Source organism: Amphiura filiformis, chromosome 11 (assembly GCF_039555335.1).
Source record: "Amphiura filiformis chromosome 11, Afil_fr2py, whole genome shotgun sequence".
In the NCBI taxonomy this organism is placed as follows: Eukaryota; Metazoa; Echinodermata; class Ophiuroidea; order Amphilepidida; family Amphiuridae; genus Amphiura; species Amphiura filiformis.
This window is the reverse complement of record NC_092638.1, coordinates 3,848,259-3,868,152: the sequence shown is the minus strand read 5'-3', so window position 1 is coordinate 3,868,152 and position 19,894 is coordinate 3,848,259. Positions and strand designations below refer to the sequence as shown.

At 36.1% G+C, this 19,894-nt stretch overlaps 1 protein-coding gene across 1 annotated transcript in view; it reads right to left on the bottom strand.

Annotated features, from left to right (window-relative positions):
• Positions 1-1,075: 1,075 nt before the first annotated feature.
• Positions 1,076-19,894, bottom strand: part of LOC140164235 (indoleamine 2,3-dioxygenase 2-like) — a 34,279-nt gene continuing 15,460 nt past the window's right edge. The window contains exons 5-13 of the mRNA XM_072187493.1: positions 17,731-17,851; positions 14,815-14,911; positions 11,977-12,028; positions 11,080-11,155; positions 9,210-9,291; positions 7,269-7,361; positions 6,697-6,793; positions 5,369-5,448; positions 1,076-4,700 (exon numbers count right to left, since the gene is read on the bottom strand). Coding sequence (XP_072043594.1) covers positions 4,600-4,700; positions 5,369-5,448; positions 6,697-6,793; positions 7,269-7,361; positions 9,210-9,291; positions 11,080-11,155; positions 11,977-12,028; positions 14,815-14,911; positions 17,731-17,851 — 799 coding nt within the window. The 3' untranslated portion in view covers positions 1,076-4,599. The remainder of the gene's footprint in view (positions 4,701-5,368; positions 5,449-6,696; positions 6,794-7,268; positions 7,362-9,209; positions 9,292-11,079; positions 11,156-11,976; positions 12,029-14,814; positions 14,912-17,730; positions 17,852-19,894) is intronic.

The window sequence follows — 19,894 nt, the reverse complement described above, 5'->3', positions numbered from 1 at the left end:
CACATATGATAACCACATGATCTCTACAATGTGTTGACTATCATTATAGTACACAAATGAATGCATCACTGTTTTTTACATCATAATTGGTATTAAGTTCAAATACCTAATTATTTGTATTCTTATGCTTAAAAAAATAGGAAACATCCTATATGTATTTTTATGAGTCCAATGATTAGGGCCTTTTTTCTTAGTTACCAGACTATACTTAACCGCCAAAGATTAACCGCCAAAGACCAGTGACGGGCGGTTAGTGGATTTTCTTGAGGGATCAGAGTGCGAGTATATTTGGTAACTGAGAAAAAAACAGGTCCTATTCGTCGGACTATGTAATATAGGGAACAGGCCATTAGATTGAAGGTTCATTTGTCTGATATGGGTTAGTGTTGGTGATAGGGCTAGGTTAGGGTAAATGTTAAGGTGAGAGTGGTTAGGTTCTGGGTTAGGGTTTGTTTAGGGTTAGGATTAGGGCTTAGGTTATAGGTTATGGTGAAGTTAAGGGTTAGAGTTTATAGCTAAGTCATTGGGTTTTCTGACTAATGACCCTTCAGACTATTGACCTGTAACTGTAATATGACCGGATCCAATCAGCCCACAGGTAGCAAGTGGGAAGTTCAGTAGCGTAGCATCATAGGGGCACGGGGTGGGGATCAATCGATCTGATTTTAGAAAATCCCATAGGAAAATTGCCGAAAAATGGCTTGTGCCCCCTAATCAGACCCGGTGCCCCCCAATCATGGTCGGGGCCCCCCCCCTCATGTGATGGACACACGGTACGCCACTGGGGAAGTTGAACTAAACGCAAAAATGAATAAAACAGACCATATGCCACATTACATAATATGGTCCCAAATATTGCATCATGAGTATGATCTTGAGGACTCCGATTCCCCCTCATAAATTGCACACCAACCAAAAGCACTAGTCCATAACAACATGTAAATTTAAATCCCCTACAAACAGTAGCACAATACCATTGATTACATCATGAATTCAAAACCTTCCTGATTTTCACACTTTGGCACAATTGCACATTAAATCTGGATGAATGCAAATAGCTAGAATAGCTAGACTACAGATGCAAAACCTCATATGTGACACGATCAAGGGAAATGAGTCGGATGTCGCTAATATTAATTTTGAGATATTGGAAAAGAAAGTGTTAAAATTCTTTTGTTTTCTATTATTTTCAGCGACAGATAAATTGATGTAACTTTGCAACGAAAAGTCGTATCAACATGGGGTTTTCAGTTTCTGAAAGCTCTAAAAATCCTCTTCAGATACTTGTGTAAAACTCATTTTCGACTAGGGTCGACATGTGACTCATACCCTTTGATCATGTCACATATATACATAAAGATATCATCGATTTACATCTATACTCTTCATATCCGTACAATTAACCCCATGAGAACTACCTGCCGATTGGCCAAAAAGAAGTTTTCATTATCAATTGGACCAATCAGCAACATTGTTAAAATAACTTCACCACACAAAAAATTAGAATGAATTATTTGCAAAGCTCCATTCTGATTGGTGATTAAAGTGAAGATATCATGTAATTGACCAATCAGAGGCAATGTTAGATTGGCAGGTAGTGCTCAGGGGGTTAAGCATTATACTGTTTATAAAGATAGTGAATACAATTTACTCTAGATTCTAGACAATGAGAGCACTAATGTTTTGAAGGATCAAGAGATATTCTGTTCTGCTTGACATAGCATTATTCTAACCATTTGCTTACTTAGATTAGAACTAAAAATGTTGCCAAGGAAAAAAAAAACACATACATTTGAGGCCATTTGTTGTATGACGAAAAATGTCCCTGGCCAGCAGGCTCCTGAAATTCGGTTGGATCCCATACTCCTACATCTTTATTCTAAAAAACCTATTTGAACCAAGTTCAAAATTCTGTGTACATCACACATTTTCCAATTAATTTGCACACTCATACATCACACATCTTCTAATTTACACATACTCATAATTCTGTTTAGAGTTTTACACATTCTTTAAATTAAATTTAAAACATTGGTTTCTTATTCGTACTATGCTATCAATAACACTGGGAATAAATCTAATATTGAACTATTTTTTAAGGCCAGCATAAAGTGTGCATTTTCCCGTTTCGACAAACTTTGTTTTTAAGTTCCCTGCAGTGACTGTCTGTCCTCTATGAATCATGAAAGTACTTCGTCCTTCAGAGGGGACTTTAAGCCATAGCTTCTGTGTACAGAAAGCCATACCTGTACATGTATCTCACAGCCACTTTCGAAAAGAGTAGGGTGTAAACCCCTGACTGTTCCCAACCCCTTCAGGTGTTCAAATGGACCCCAATGGAAGTAAGCTTCAATAGAGGCTTTCTTGGGTTATCCAGGGTTGTCAAAAACCTGAACAAATCAAATAAAAAAAAAATTGTCACTTCTTGGTTGTGATTTCTGCTCACACTGATATCTTTGTTTGGTGCTTTGATCCTCTTCTGGACGTCTGCAAAATGCTGCGGCATATTTTTGTTATAGCAGACGACAATTGCTGCTGCATTTCTTGCAACAACAAAATGCACACGAGATGTCATGCTATATCCTGGCCATTAGAATTGGGCAATTCCATTTTAAATCCATACACCCCTTTGGCAGACATGACCTTAATCTCCCACACAGGGGGTGTAGATATCAAATGGATTCACCCATTCTAGTAAACCCATTTGAAATTCACACTCCCAGTGTGGAAAATTGAGGTTGTGTCTTCCATAGGGGGTATATGTATTTCAACCAGAATAGCCCATTGATGTTTCATCTAGTACTACCAAAACCTCATCAGGAAACTATCCCAATGGGATGATAGGGTCTATTCACCTGTACTATTCACCTGACAAATGCAACTATTTATATGTACGGTAATCTATCGTAAGATACTATTTCCTTTAAAAATAAAACAAAATAAATATTTTCAGATAATACCGTAACCACCCGGGTATAAGCCCACCTTCGGCTATAAGCCCACCCCCTATTTTTCAAAACATTCTGGGAACAAGGGTGCACTCAGGTATAAGCCCAGTACTAAATTTTGGCCAAGTTCTTAAATCAAAGCAATGCTTTGCTCTCATATTTAAGAACAAATATAAAAAATATCAGTGGATAATTAACATTCCACACTTATAATTTTAAGAAATTGACATAGATGATAGAAATTACTGGTACATTGGGCATATACAAATAGGGGATGATTGTTCTTATTTTTAAATTCAAGCACTAGCCTTCCCCGGTTATAAGCCCACCCCCATTTTTGAAGTGAAATCTGCCATCTAGGGGGGTGGGCTTATACCCGAGTGGTTACGGTAAATAAATAATTTACTTATCAATATATGTTAATTCCAGTGGGATTAATTGATGTTGTTTTCTGTAATCTCTCTTAATATACTGTACTAAAGCATAATGCCTACACTTTTTGATTCAAATATTCTAACATCTTTGGCTTTTCAAAGCTTCTAGTACTCAAAGGTACTATTTTGGAAGTAAATATTGGAAAACTTTTGATCCAAACACAAAGTTATTCCTACCTCACAGGATTTTCAGATGATTACTTCTATCTTTCATTGGCAGCGAGACTGAGACTTTGATCATCAAGTTGTAACATATTGTAGTGATCATGGCATTCTGTTCTATGTAACCCATATCCCTTTGTAATATTTGAATACAGAATGCGACATTGCCAATTTTTTGATGATGTAAATGCAAATTTTGCCGTTGTCTCTACCTGTACTCAATGGCTACCAGAAGGCACTTCACACGTTACAATCTTTTTTTGAGCCTAGATCATTGTTTACTCGAAAATATTGCGTGACAAATCAGGTCTTTTTTCTGTAAAAATTGCCCAATTTGACACACTAATGTACAAATTTGTAATTGAGAACGGCAATTCACTCTTGTTTTTAGCAAAGTACTTCAGCGATCTGCCAATTTGGCGCAGTTTATGGCATATATGGAAGTAAGGTTCTGATTGGCAAATTGAATCACATCATCATCATATCGGCACCTCATTCGCTGGTCAAGCTGCGTAGCATCGTGTGACATAGTTCTTTTTACGCGGTAATCAGACAGGACAGACGGACACCGCTGAAGTAATTTGCTGAATGGTATAATATGTCAAATTATATTTTTACTGCACCAAATGGCAAAATGTGTCTTAAGAGAACACCGCATTAGTTGTGTAAAAATGTCTTACTCATGATCATATTATCTCTTCACGTTTTCCACAGTTCCCAGCATCCTTTGCAAATATGTCTTCGTCATGCACACATTGTTGCTGCTGTGCAGAAACGATATGGAAATCAATGATGACATAATCTTGGTTAAATTTACAAAGCCTTAATTAGGCATTACCAAAATGGTCTAACGACTGTAGAATTATTTTCTTAATATATAAACCCTGTTGCATTATGGGTAGACAATCCCAGTAGTGTGTGTAACCCCCCTGCACTGCTAGTACATCATTGTAGCGTGGTAATCAGTTGCATCATGGGAATAAACTCTTCTATCTTGCACACTGTTGGTACTTTGTTGCATTGTGGGTAATCTTGCATGATGGGAATGAATACATCTAGTCATCTTCCTTGTCATCATCTTCGCTGGTTTGTGTTGGTGTGGTCAAGGTGGTTTCTGTTGTTGCATCCCGCAGATTTTTAAGAAACTTCATGAACCCTATGTAGAGACAAAAATGAAGAAAATATTATTTTATTTTAAGAAGCAAAAGGGGGCTGAAGTCTCAGAAACACTTTTAAGCAATGGAGTATAAATACCAAGATATCCTTTATTATGAAAGTTATTAAAATTATTAAAATATGATCTTGTGATATTTGAAAATTATTCACATTATAAAACATAATCTTGTGATATTTGAAAGTTCTTTTTCAGGTTTCTTTTCGCTCTTGACTGATAGTTGCAAAATACCTCTTGTTCCTTAGTTGTGTCAGAGTGGGTATCTTTCGGTAAGTTCATCTTGAATGTTAGTCACAACTGAGAATTTTGTAGTCTTTGCGTACAATTCCATGAAAAAGTTATCTTTAATAACATTTTTAGTGATATTTGACCACTATATAAGCGGTTTCTTCAGACTGGTACCCCATCACATCTGACTTCTCCTTTTATAGGAAACACAGTCACCCAGCTACTTCACATGACTGTCAAGACGATAGTGTCATGCTTAGCTATTCCTTGTCATAAAAACACAAAACCATAAACTCTCCTGTTGCCTATAAAGGAAAAAAATGATGGGTTGCCAGTCTGAAGAAACCACCTAGTATAGTGGTTTAACCATCATGGAATTGGATGAAATTCTGACCGACACATATAGATTCTTTGGCGCTCACCTGTGCCCCCAGTGCCTGCTTTGCCCTGATTGGCAAATTTCTTGTTGCTGTCTTTTCTGTTGGCCATGATCACAATATACCTGGTAATAAGGAATCAACACAGAATAGTGTAAAACATTATTTATAAAACCCATTTGAATTTCTGAACCGATCGCAAATCCATTTACAACCTTGCAGAACATTACACATTTACTATACAATAAGGAGTTCATGTTAAGATGATGCAATCACATCAGATGCAAGGTTTACACCAAGTATCCTACGCTAAAAGACATCTTAGAGAGGAAGCCTCACCAAAGTAGTTCTTCTGGGGTGAACCAAACCTACCTGGTTATCAAATTAATCAGTGACAAGGTTAACTCTGAATTTGACAGGTGCCAATTGATACAACAACATTAAAACATCAATTGGCACTGTCAAATTCAGTGATAACCTTGTCACTGATTAATTTGATAACCAGGTAGGTTTGGTTCATCCCAAAAGAACTGCTCTGGTGGGGCTTCCTCATTGAGTCTGACTCAAGTCAAACCCAAACTACCACTCTGTATTATCACTGTACACAATACCAAGGAATTACCATGTTTGGGTGGTCATATAATCATCACAATTAATACTAATTACTACCCGTAACAGATTCAAGAGCACAGTGCATTCTCACTGGGAAGTTACCATGTTTTTCATGGCCATGAATTTTCGATAAATTTGGATAACTTCAATGTCATCAGTGTTATTTTGGTCCAACTCTTGTGACAGACATTAGAATTAAAAACATTTCTTAAACTTCTTTTTATCCAATAATTAAAGAATAAACGATAGGATTTTTTGTTTTTACTATCCTCTACCGTGTGATAGACGACAGACAGGTCCAATATTTTGAGTAGTGGATGCCTGTATCCAATACGATAAAAATATTGTTATATTATCGTTTATTCTCATTCTTAGTCAGTTAAATTTTATTTTGGTAACTAAATACTTAAAAAGTTATCATCATGAAAATACCCCTTTTTCTGAAATGAACAAAACTTGTTTACACTTTTAGTTGCGCATATGTACTTCTCGTTTGCATATTGTTGTACTCTCGCTTCGACAAGCGTCTTCCGTGATGACGCAATTGCTGGTGTCTACCGTGTGATAGATGGCATGCAGAAACCAATGAAATTCAGCGCTTACAAGCTAAACCATAGCCACTGACTAAGAATGCTGAATATGAATATTTATCATTATATTTCACTAAACATATTTTTTTCAGTGTTATTTAGGATCACTTTTGTGACAGACATCACAGACCCAACAGACAGACACACCATACCCTCCAGCTCAAACTTTACCTTGTAACTATCTGTATATGTTGTGTTCTGAATTGTTTTAAGGCATCAAGGCACTGGTTGTAGGCTTCTTCAAGGACATCATCTTCAAAATTTTGCACTACAAACAATAAACGCAAAAATGAATTACTAAAAAGACTTATCAATAGATAAGAAAACTAGACGGCCTTGTACACAAATACGGATATACCCGCATGTTATTGGTGTACACAAACTAAGAGTCCTTAACCGTAAAACCTTGTCTACAAGCATATAGAGTGTTTTAGATGAATACGAAATAGCTGTAAATATGCCAATACAATAGATTGGTCTTACAATAATACTTGTTTGCATACGCTTGTATCTGTAATTTATTTGCTCAAACTCTATAATAAAAAATGTTATAATTTTGTGGATGGAGGGGGCCTGGATTAATTTAGCTGTTTTCAAAAATGTTCTTTATCCTGGTAGACAAGGTTTTACTATATTTGCTGAGAAACGGCCAAGCAGAATTGAGGACAACTTATGTCTAGAAAATTAAAAATGTACAGCAGAAATCATTGGAATCTCTTAATTAAGTAGAGTTATTAACTTACCAAACGTTCTAATTGAAGGCCCATTGGTAATTGCATCGACAAAGGCTCGGTGAGCTGGTGGCATGTACTCACGAAAATGTGCTCGTAATTTGTCTACAATATAAAAAAATGTCAGAGTTGAAAAAAAAATAAGTTACTGAGACTTTTTCGGTTGATAATACAGAAATGGGATGTTCTGTTTGAAAATCACACACCCCTTAAGGAAGATACTGGAATTGCAACAAAAGTTATCATTTTTTAGCCAATTCGGTCGGTCGGCATGGCGTCACTTCTTCCCATTAAGTTTGCGGGGATTTTGGTGTTCCATCTCGCGCCTTTTGCCATGAGGGACTCTTTATCTTGTACTCAATGGGGAAAATTACATGGCATAAAATAAATGCTTCTTGGTGAAACAAAACAAAAACATTTTTCCAAAAGTTCAATTTTTTATCAGTGAAATCAATCAATAATTACAAAAGAAGAGGCACATGGGGTATTTTCTTTGCTGAGAAAATTGACTGGAACTGATGAAAGGCCCTACAGTACAAACCAATAGGGATTTTGTGAGGATCATGTATAAATGTTGTAAGCATCCGTGTGAACTGACTTTCAAAAATGACCCTAAGCGAGGATGTCAAAATTTTGTCAAGCTATCCCTATTATAAAAACACCCTAAGCGAGGAATTGGCTTGAAATTTGCCCCTAAACAAGGATAGACATTGTATGTGTCGGTATGAGTGTCATTCAATGATGATGATCGGCTACGCTCGGAGACGCGGATGCTATTACGTTCGGAGACGCGGATGCTTACAAGTATGAGTGCCCCCCGGCATCTTACAGAGGTGTGTGGATTTTACATGGAATAGCCCAATTAGCCACATCTAGATATTGGTGTTATTGATATTCAATATACATAAACAGATCAATCAGAAGTCATGAAACCTGAATGATTACACATTTTAATTTCTTCTAATCCATATTATTCAATGTACATAAACAGATCAATCATAAGTCTGAATATTGGAACTTTTAATTTCTTATAATCCATATTACATAAAATTGGACCAAGGTCAAGATGATGAAATCCACGCCCACGCCTCTTGCCCACGCAAAAATACTGTAAAAGTTTGCTAGTATCTAAGCAATATGTTACATTAAACTTGGATTCAAAAACTTCTGAAGTCACAGCTAAGTGTTTACATGTAGCCAATGAAGCCAACTTTGACTTTGCACTGATATATCCTACGATTTACATTTAAAAGTGAGAAACTTCTTGTCCTCATCTACTTCCCCGTCTTCCTAATAATATCTTGAACAGAAAATATTAACTCTTAAAGGTTTTTTATTTTGTTGCAACTTTTGTCTTTTTTCATTTCAGTGTGTAAAATGGTGCGCCTCCGAGATGGGCTACATTGTCCCTGACCAGCTTGTCTGAAGGATGTCCTGAAGTTTTAACTTCAGTAACTTTCCCTGCTCTCCACCCCAAAATACTGGGACAATGGCTCGAAATAACGGGACAATGGCTCGAAATACCGGGACAATGGCTTGAAAGGTCGGAACTAATGTTTGATGTTCATCCAACTTTTGGCCTGTTTTAGGTTACAATTATCCTGGCCAATTTCAGCATTGAAATTGGAAATTTTCGAGCTCTACATACGCACATCCCGGTAAAGTCATTTTGATAGCTGGTCAGCTTGACGATTCTGCTATTTTGACCCCCTTGGAAATTTTGCCTGGTACACAACTCATAACTAGAGGCAGCTCACGAGCACCAATAAAAAAAAATAAGGTTAACCAAAGTTAGACTCAAATAGGTTACTTTCAGAATGGACTGGTTGCAACCTGTCCAGTCTTGTTGCTTTATGAGCAGCCTGTTCTGCGGACTAATTTTAAACTAAAATTCGGCAAAAAAGTATTTTACACTGTTACATTTGGTACTTAACAGCTTTGCTGATTCCCTACCTTCTTCTGGTGTATGTTCAACACTTAATGCTGCATCAAAGGCTGGAACCGATGTACTCTGAGCAGCACTCCCACCAACATACTGGAAAAAACAATAATGCAAAATATATTGCATCATTATATTGGAAAGTTTGAGACAGTGACATCTGTCAAGATCATTGATTACCTTCAAATTAATGGAACACCATCAAGAAAACATTGTTTATTATGGTGGTAAAAGGCCGTGGGGGGGTGATTGGGCTGGAACCTAAGAACTCTGGGCACCATTCCCATTGACATACGTGAAAAACACTACGCAAAACATACTGCATCTTTATATCTAATATCAAGTTTGAGAAAGTGACATCTGTCAAGATTGATTTCCTTCAAAGTAATGGTCCGCCATCAACAAAACAGGGGCGTATTTTGAGTGGGGTGGATTTTGAAAAAGTAGACCTTTCTCCCCTAAAATGGTAGACTTTTCTGACCAAGAAAGTAAAAAGAGCCTACTTTTTTCGCTCTCAAATGGGCAAATTTGGACCTTTTGACCGAGAAAGTATAAAGACCTTTTCACCTTTGGTGATTTTTTTTTTGGGGGGGATGTGGCCCCATGCCCTTCCCCTGGCTACGCCCCTGGGGGTAAAGTTTGTTTGGTGTAGGTGCGTCCCACTGAGAATTTGGAAGTGGGCCCATGGCTGTACGAATTTTCCATATTTGGCCAAATTTAGAAAAATTGTTTTTTCATAACTTTTTCCTATATCTTTGGTGGTGTATTGATATAAAATTGGATGGATTGAGCCCATATTTATTGGTCGAGCTATGAATTTTAAAATATTGGACGAGACGTAGTCTAGTCCAATATTTTAAAACTCATAGCGAGACCAATAAATATTGGGCGTAAAGCATCCTATTTTATCATTATTATGTGTTGGATCCAATATTTTCACACCCTTGGATTCACCAAAACATAATAATGAGTAATGTTGGCTACCACATGCTGCACAGGCAAAGTACAAAAGAATACCAAGCCTAATTTTGGACATATCAGGGCAAAGGTTTTTTCTTTTGGAATCCTGAATTACAAGCATACATTTTTTTTAAAACAGTTTCTTGATACTTTTCAACTCTTTAAAAAAAAAATTAATTTAAAGTATGAAATAATCGATCCAGCAATGAAATATTCAAATTCAGACCTCTTTAAGGGCTCTTTTTGAAATTCCCTTACACAGGAAGGTGTGTGCTATCCTGCAGCTTTCCTGTGCTAGCCTTCTTTTGTTAAAATCCTGTGTGATTATAACACTGCAATTAGCCACTTCACTGACTTAAATTAGGAGCGCGCTTTCCTGACCAAGCTTTCCTAAGGCGCACGCTTAGCGAGGGGAATCCTGCATTTCTGTGTGAAAACGTGGTAGGGTATTTGAATATGAGCCCTAAGCTTTAAGTATAGTGCGCGGGCCTATTTTAGAAAATATTACTTTTATTCACTTCCCCCACTTTTTTTCTGTCATCAAACAATCACAACTCCTAAGGGAGTGTTCATAAATACTTTGGTTGGGGGGTGGAAAAGTTGGAACCTCGGACATCAAATTTTTTTTGATCCCCCTAAAATGGTGGATTTTTGATCCCCCATTAGCTAAAAATTACCGTTTGGAGTTATTACTCATTGGAGTCATAGTGTACTTGCACCCAAATTGTAAAGTGTGCAAATTTTGTTGATTTGAAGCTTGAGAGTACACAATTGAAATACTAAACATTCATTACACTCAAATATTTTGACCCCCCTATTAGTATTAAGGACTTTTAGGACCCAAATTATTTTGATCCTCCATATTTTCCAACCCCCTCAAGAAGTATTTATGAACACTCCCTAATGTGTACATTGAGGTCTTACTTGCATAGGTTCATCATTGACACCTTCATATATAAGGCCATTATACCCTTTATTCCTGAATGCTGCACCATCCCATCTGAAAGTATAACACACATAAATTAAAATAAATACACATTTATTACTGAAACATTCTACACTGATTTCACTCTAACAGCATAAAGCAATTAATTGCAAGTGCAAGCATCCCACAGGAGGAAAGTGCACAATCATCAGAGCACACATATACACATAAAAATCAGGGCTTGATCTTAACTTTTTTTGGCACTAGCCAGTCGGGCGTGTAACTCTAAAAAGTTACACGCCCGACAGAAATTTTACAAGACAGTGAGAATTTTTTCCGGACATAATGTTACAATAAATGCAAAAAAGTAAACGATAGTCTAGTAAGTTTAATACACGTAGTAGTTAAGGAATCAGATAGCAACATTTGCACAGTATTTTTTGTGGGACCTGAGAGCACATCACACATATCGAATTGCATTTTGAATACTAGGAAAGTAGGAATGTCCTAACAGCAAAAGTACACGCCATTGGCATGCGGGCGTGTGTAAAAGTCGAACCCTGATGAAAATGCTGGCCGGGCCAGCATAACACTTAAGGCTTAATATTCCCGGTCTTGTCCTCTGCACATGGGTCTTTATTTCTTAACCGGTAATCACAGTACTGGTGCAATTGGTCCCTGTGGGAGTGGTCAAGCTTTCGTCAGATGAGTTTCTGACTTGATTAAGTCAGACACTCATCTGACCAAAGGTTCTACTTGTAGAAATACTATGACTTTTTTAATAACTCATTTTTTTTAATGCTGTATTTTTCTGGAACTAGGAGCAGTATACTAATTACTAATTACTCTAGATCAATTCTGACTTCCACGTTAGAGGTAATATTAATGAGACTCACCCAGCCAGGAATGGTCTGAATCCATTGTAGAAGGCATCAGGATCGCATCGCTCTGTAAAGTAAAATTTTACAATAATAAGTTATAAGAAATCTTGTGATACCATAAAAAACATTGTCCATTCCAAACTGGCATGATAAGCAACATACTATAATTACTCAAAATTAGTAGGGAGCGATTGCCGAATAGGGTGCACCTCTACTAGCCTTAATACAAGACTGCCCTACCCCAGCCCTAAACCCTAAACTCCATAAACAAGGACTGGACTCAAGTCTAGCAAGTTGCACCCTATTCGGTAATTGTACCAAAGTTGGTATTGCAAATATGCTAAATTTAAACTTGAGAGGCCATTGAGGCCCCTTGGTCTGAATATCTATGGGCGATGGGCCCTTGTCAGTTTTTCATAGTCCCAAACTCAAATTTGAATAGAGTTAATCAGTGTCCAATTCAAGAATTTAGCGTTAAATTTTTGTTTACTGGGACAAGATCTGATCCAATCAGACAACAGTCTGCAATAATGAAATTGAATACTTAGGTCAAAAAATATGGTGCAAAAACAAATAATAATAAAACAACATAAGAAAAATGGACAAGGAAAAAGTTGATAACTTTAGTGCAACACGGTATGCCAGGGATTTTTGGATTTCATCATCGGTGAGCTTTAACCCCCCCTGAGCACTACCTGCCAGTCTATCATTGCCTCTGATTGGTCAATTATGTGATATCTTCACTTTAATCACCAATCAGAATGGAGCTTTGCAAATAATTCACCCCAATTTCTTTGCGTGGTGATATTATTGTAACAATGCTGCTGATTGGTCTAATTGATAATGAAAACTTCTTTTTGGCCAATCGGCAGGTAGTTCTCATGGGGTTAAGGTACTGAGAAAGTTTAGTATAAATGATAATAACTAAATTTCAAAAGTTCACACTTTGGTCTGAGTGGATCAGACCATGTCATATTTATTGGCAGTATTGAAAGCAAAGCCAACATTTTAAGGGTCATCACAACCTGCTTAACACTGAGTGCTCAAAATGTACTAAGAGAAAGTACTTTGAATACTGAATGTAAAATTCTTTCATACTATACAACAATTGTCTTTTACAGTTCTGTCAATTCAGGAGCTGGTCACATGCCAATAACATTTTTACCTATTGAATCGGAATCCCCCTTTATGTTTACGCGATAAACTGCGCCAAAGCAGCAATTCTTTGTCAATTGGTGCAAAGTACACTTGAAATGATTTGTCATATTGATTTTCTTCATAGTACATTCTAGATTTTGGCTGCAGCTCTTTTAGAAAACAAAATTGCTGATTCATTATGATGATGTCATTGATGGTGAGAAAGTAAAACCTACCACTTTCTGGTTTAAATGTATACATGTACACAACTATGATAATCCTATCAATCCTGTGTAAGGCAAGAAACCATTAAATTGGCCCATTACTCAGAATAGCAATTTGGTAAAAATATCAAGGTATCATATTTACAAAATTACCCATATCTTGAAAAGTATTAATGCTATTTATGTAATTTTGGTATCATTTTAAAGCTTATCGTCTAATGTTTACATTTTTACTCAAATCATGAAATGTCAAAAATGAGACTTGTTCCTGGTTTTGTCTGAGATATGTGCTATATATGTTTTGTTTCACAGCAAAGCCCAGATTTGGGTTGCAGCTCATGTGTTTAAGACAATGCTCATATTATCCTAAAAAAATATAAGTTTGTTTCCTACAGGTGGCCTGAAAATGGGCCATTCCATTTAAAATCCACACTACCCCTGTGGAAGATTTGGCTAAAGGCTTCCACAGAGGGAGTATGAGTTTTGAATAGAATCGACAATTGGGTAGCTTCCATTTGAAATACTCGCTCCAGTTGCAGAAGATAAAGATAAAGCCATAATACAGGGGGAGTATGAGTTTCAAAATGATTAACCCTGACCAGTTACATTTGAAAAACATCCTCCCCCTATGGAACATATTTCCTAAATCTTCCACAGGGGGAGTGTGAATTTTGAATGGAATAGCCCAATAAAATGATAATATCGTTGGGTGAACAACCTCTGCCACTGAAGTAAATATATGTTACATGATGTCTAGATTTTAGTTACATATCTCTTTTGTTTTGTTTTTGTATGCTTATTTATTGTCGTGGTCATGTGATGTCCTTGATTGTATAAACCACTTTTGCAATGTTTGCAAAGTGATTATTTAATCTGAAGGATATTAAAGCTCAGACTGCAAACAAGTATAACATGAGGTCATGATGAATGATCATATAACAGGTTTAATCTTGAAGGAAACATTGACTCTGTTCAAATAGGTTTCATATTATGTAATCATAAAAGTTCCTATTAGGGACTGCTAAACAGAAAATGTCACATTGAAGTATTTGGATGCATGAAAGAAACATCTCAATTGTGAAAAATAAAATATATTTTCACTAGGCATCATATATTTTGTAACGCCTGTAGCTTTAAAATTAGTACAAAGTTGATTGACAGCTCCCATTTACTGAAGTTGATAGCCTGTTTGTGAAAAACAAAATCAATTATGATACCTTTAATTACTGCTGATGTAAGTTTTGGTTTATTATAATACATTAAGAGACAAAAGTTGCTAAAAGTTGCATTTTTGCATGTTTTTGCAACCCTTATATGGTCATTTGTACTGAGTGCCCCCCTGGGCATTCAAACATGACTGTGATATCTAGATCTTGTTTAAAAAAAACTAATGTATGTGTTATTCTTTTTAACTTTTAAATTTCACAAACACCACTTTTGGCATGGTTGGATACCATTGCCTCACATAATGACTGTGCCTATTTGTCCTTACCATGCATTCTTGCTAATGTTCTCTTCATTTTTTGTAAGCTTGTTTCCATTTCTCTGAGTGATTTCTTCAGTCTTTCCACCTGACAACCAGCCACAGCCTAAAATGATACAAATTCATACAAATTATTGTCACATCATAGGATATTTCAAGTGGATGTCTAACTACGGTACTTGAGAATAAAGGATTATGAATAGATGCAACAGAATTACAGGATTATATTCTTCTGTTAGGGATCGGATAGCAACGTTTGCAAAGTATTTTTTCTGAGACATGAGAGCACATCAGACATATCAAATTGCATTCTGAATACGAGGGATGTCCTTCTGATATTGAAATTTGTGTTATAATACAAGTTTTATGGCAAATTATTAAAAATTGATATTTTTGATATTTAACAGTCCTCAAAGTAAACTTTATAAATCAAATGATATGTACCAAACAGCGTGCATAAGGGTGGATGGAGATTGTAGTGAATATACAAGCATTAAGAGAGGAGTCAGACAGGGATGTGTGATGTCACCAGATCTCTTTAATTATTACAGTGAGCTGATCCTAAGAGAGCTAGAAAAGGAAAATGGTCTTGGTATAGGTGGACATAACATCACGAACATAAGATATGCAGATGACACTGTCCTATTAGCTGAGTCTGAGGAGGATCTGCAAAGGCTTCTTGATGTGGTGGTTCAGGAAAGTGAGAGGAAAGGTTTATCGTTAAATTGCAAGAAGACAGAATGTATGGTGGTATCAAAGACTGAAAGCCCAACATGCATATTGCAGGTGAAAGATCAAAGAATTAAGCAAGTTTCCTCCTTCAACTACCTTGGCAGTCTAATCACAGAAGATGCCAGATGTATTAAGGAGGTTAAGAGAAGGATTGCACTGGCAAAGTCTGCGTTCTCAAAATTAGACAAGATCCTAAAAACAGTGCCCTCAGTATAGAGACCAGAATTGGTACTCAACTGCTATGTCATCCCTGTATTAATGTATGGAAGTGAAGCATGGTCAATAACAACAGACATTAAAAGAAGATTGGAGAGCTGCGAGATGTGGTTCCTTAGAAGAATGATGAAGATCCCATGGACTGATAAAGTGTCTAATGACGATGTCCTAAGTAGAGCAAATGTGAACAGGAAGCTGTTACGTGAAATCAGAGTTAAGCAGCTCAAATTCCTTGGTCATATCCTCAGAAAGGATGGTTTCGAGAACCTAGTATTGACAGGAAGAATAGAAGGAACAAGGAGCAGAGGCAGGAAGAGAGTGATGTGGTTATCAAATCTGAAAGACTGGCTAAAAGAAAGGGAGCTGAACATAAAGCGACAGAGCTTCTGGAGATGGCTTATAACAGAGAATTGTGGCATGACATGATCGCCAACGTCTTAGGATATGGCACCTAGAGAGAGAGAGATATGTACTTAAGTGTACGTAGCTGAGATGAAAAGCTGACGAAAAAATGATCATTTAAAAATTTGACCTTTGGTACATTGAAGATACACATTTATCCCCAAAAGACCTGGTAAAAATATCGGCTTTTTTTTCCAGCTACAAGCTGTTTATTAAGTTTTAATTTCAAAAATGGTTAATGATAATATTTTTAAATAATTAAATAAGTTATTAAAATAACTTATCCTTCACTTTTAGACCATTTATAAACAATTCTAATTTTTGTACATTTTCCCTGGGATCAATTACTGAATGGGTCTGAGCTGAAAACAGGAAAAAACTCATACCATGACTGTATAAAAACTTGTATCAATGCATGCATATGTCACACCTTTTCTCTTCAGACCCAATATCGATTAAGATATGTCACAAGAAAAAAAGGTCTGTAACATGTTAAATAAAAGTTAGTTTTATTTATAACACCACCTTCACCTATACCCGACATATCTTGTCAATAATTAACAACATTATACATACATGTAGGTATGTAATTAAACTTGTTTGTTTAAAGTATAAAGCCAAAATTAAATATAAATTTCTTTAACGTCATACGTGCCCTACGTACGCATCATATTGAATGACGCCTCAGACGAATCAATTTCTATGGCTCCTGTTGATTTATTATTTAATATTGAACATACTAGTTATTGATTATAATAAGGATAATATCAAACAATTAATTACACAGTCGTCATATCTAGACTGCAGCTTCACCTTGACTTATAATCCGTATAATTAATTCATTATTTGAGAATTGTGCCAGTTAATTATAACTTAGAAGTATCGATCCAGAAATATTGAGAACACATGCCCAGCAAACACATGTTTTACAGAGAATGTTTAAATGTCGGGTTATATAAAGAGTATAAAGATTTTAATAACATTCAAACACATTATTGAAAACTTACTACAAAACAAAACAACTTGTTATTTAAATGTTTACAAAATATTGTCCAAAAATATTATGGATACCAGCATTCCATGGGTGGGGGGGGGGGCAATAATGGGGTGGGGTGGGGTAGTTGCCTCCACCCATGAGGCGTACCGACAGGGAGGAAGTCCCCCCCCCCCCTCAAAATACCAAGACAAAGCAGATCCAAAGTTGAATTTGCATATTATACTAAAGTACAATTATCTGAATTTTGGCAAATTTTAGAATTAAAATTGCAAATTTGCACATGCATCGTACACATGAGTCCCAGATAAGTAATTTTAGTAGCAGATCAACAGGATAACTTGGCAATCTTGCCCCCTCTGGCTTGGTGACCCTTAGTACGCCCCTGCCACCCCCTTGGCTACACCACTGGTGCAGGCAAAGCAACCCATTGACCAATACAGCATAAAAGAAACAACTGGAACACAAATATTCTCTGCTGTTCAAAAACATGCAGGTAAAAAAGAACTTAAAATTTCAAATGAACAAATTTGGGAACAAAAGAGGCGAGAAATTTTTTTTAATGTTGATCAGTCGCTTACCTGTTGTGCATTCAAGATGGCCTTCAACCCTTCTGCGCAGTCTATTTCCACTGCTCCTGCAACCATGAAGAACCATGATTCATCCCAACCACCGGCAACTTTGATAATCGTATCCATATTGCTGAAAATAATAAATTGAAAATTTAATGTAATAATAACTGTTTCTTTTTTCATTATCTGCACTTGAATTACTGGGCAAATGCATATGGATGGACATGGATACCTTTATACCCAGTAACAACACAGGTGATGCCTGAACTTGGGTATATCAAAGGAGAAGGGACAATAGTCACAAAAACCAAGGGTTGATTTATAAACCCTAATTCTGACCCAACCTATAAACCAAATCCTAACTTATAACCATAAAGCTCAACATAACCCTAATCATAAACCTACCCCTAATTCTGCAACATTAACCCTTCCTATAACCTAGCTAATGCTATCCCTAACAATAACCCTTTTCTTAATCCTAAGGCTAATGAAAGTCGATTCCCAGTTTCCCGTTACCCTACTCCGCTCAAAACAATTTGCGGGCCAAATATTTCATTATTTTGAATAAAATGTTGATTTCTAACAAACTTTAACATACAAATAAATAGTTGTGGTTTTAAATATATCATAAATCTCTTTCTGTTAATTTTCAGGGATTTTCTTTGCAGTGGGAGCATGGTATATGGTTAATAATGAATTATTAATGAATACCTACTCAATTGTCTGTCCCAAGCACTTTTTGATCTGCTCTGATCTCATCCCAAGAAAAATATTGTGAAACTTTTGATAATAGTTGTACAATCACCTTCATGTGGTTGTAAACTACATCTGTAAACTACAAACTGTGATTTATCACATGTATACATGGGTAGTTATTGGTTTACACCTGTAACAGATGCAATAATGAAATGGTATAAAATAATGAATAATGAATAATGAAATGGTCACCTACACAGTCATGAAAAATAATGTAACGGGAAACTGGGAATTGACTTTCATTAGCCTAACCCTAATCCTAACCTAAAATGCTTCAAACCCTAAAATGTGTTCAGACTTTAGATTTGGTTGTGTCAATGACATAGCAAAGGAAATATATAGACTTAAAGCCATAATGTACGATCTTAATAAATTTTTAGATTTTCCTTTTTTTCTTCCAAAATGATAATATGCAATCATTATGAAAGTTCCCAATACATTTGGACGCGAAAAACATTGAAAATTTGCAAAGAAACAACATCATAAACTTCACCTCTATCACTCGAAATATCTCGCACTTTTTGGATTAGGACGCCGAGTGCAGACTCAGAGTTAAGTCTCCTACCCAGCCAGTTTGGTTATGCTCCCTCCACATGTGTGGAAGGAGCGTAACCAAACTGGCTTTAAGATTTGTGATCGTTCCGACATATTATCATAATCTGAAAAATTATGATAATATGTCGGACCAACAGAAAATCATCCCGTTTTACTATAAATAGGGCGAATTTGACAGTTTGCTCATAGATGTGAGTTGGAATATATATTATTACAAATATGCACACACAAAAATCGGTTTTGAAAAAAATAAAGCTATATTCTGAAAAAAGATTGTATACATTAAGGCTTTAATTGTATTGCGATTATTTTGATCAGGATTCAAGACAAAGTAGCATGGTACAGTGCATTAACCTGGTTACATATTAAATAGCAAGATGTGACGTTTCATGGAGACTGAGTTATTATTGATCATTGTAATTTATAGGTCATATTGGCCTGATTGATATATTTCTATTAAATCAACCATCACCATGCCTTATCAATGTTTCACATTATATTGGACAAAGCATAAATAGGTTTAATTGACCAGTGGTGTACATGACACATGTATCACACCTGCATGAGTCCCACACATACCATTCTTAATAGTATAGATTCCCACATGACCATCGCATGGTAAAATGTAAAGAAGAATGAACAGCATAAAATGTTGTTCAACAATGTGTTAAAATAACAAAAATAAATTCATATAATTTGTACAAAAGTACTTTTTTTAAGCGACGAGTTACCCCAAAAAGCAACAAAATGGTAAAATTTGACCTTTGACCCATATTATCTCTGTGTGCTAAGAAGATCCCGACAATATTATACATGTGCATTTCTTTCAGGTCTTGGTGGTCTTTCATGTGGACTTGTTATA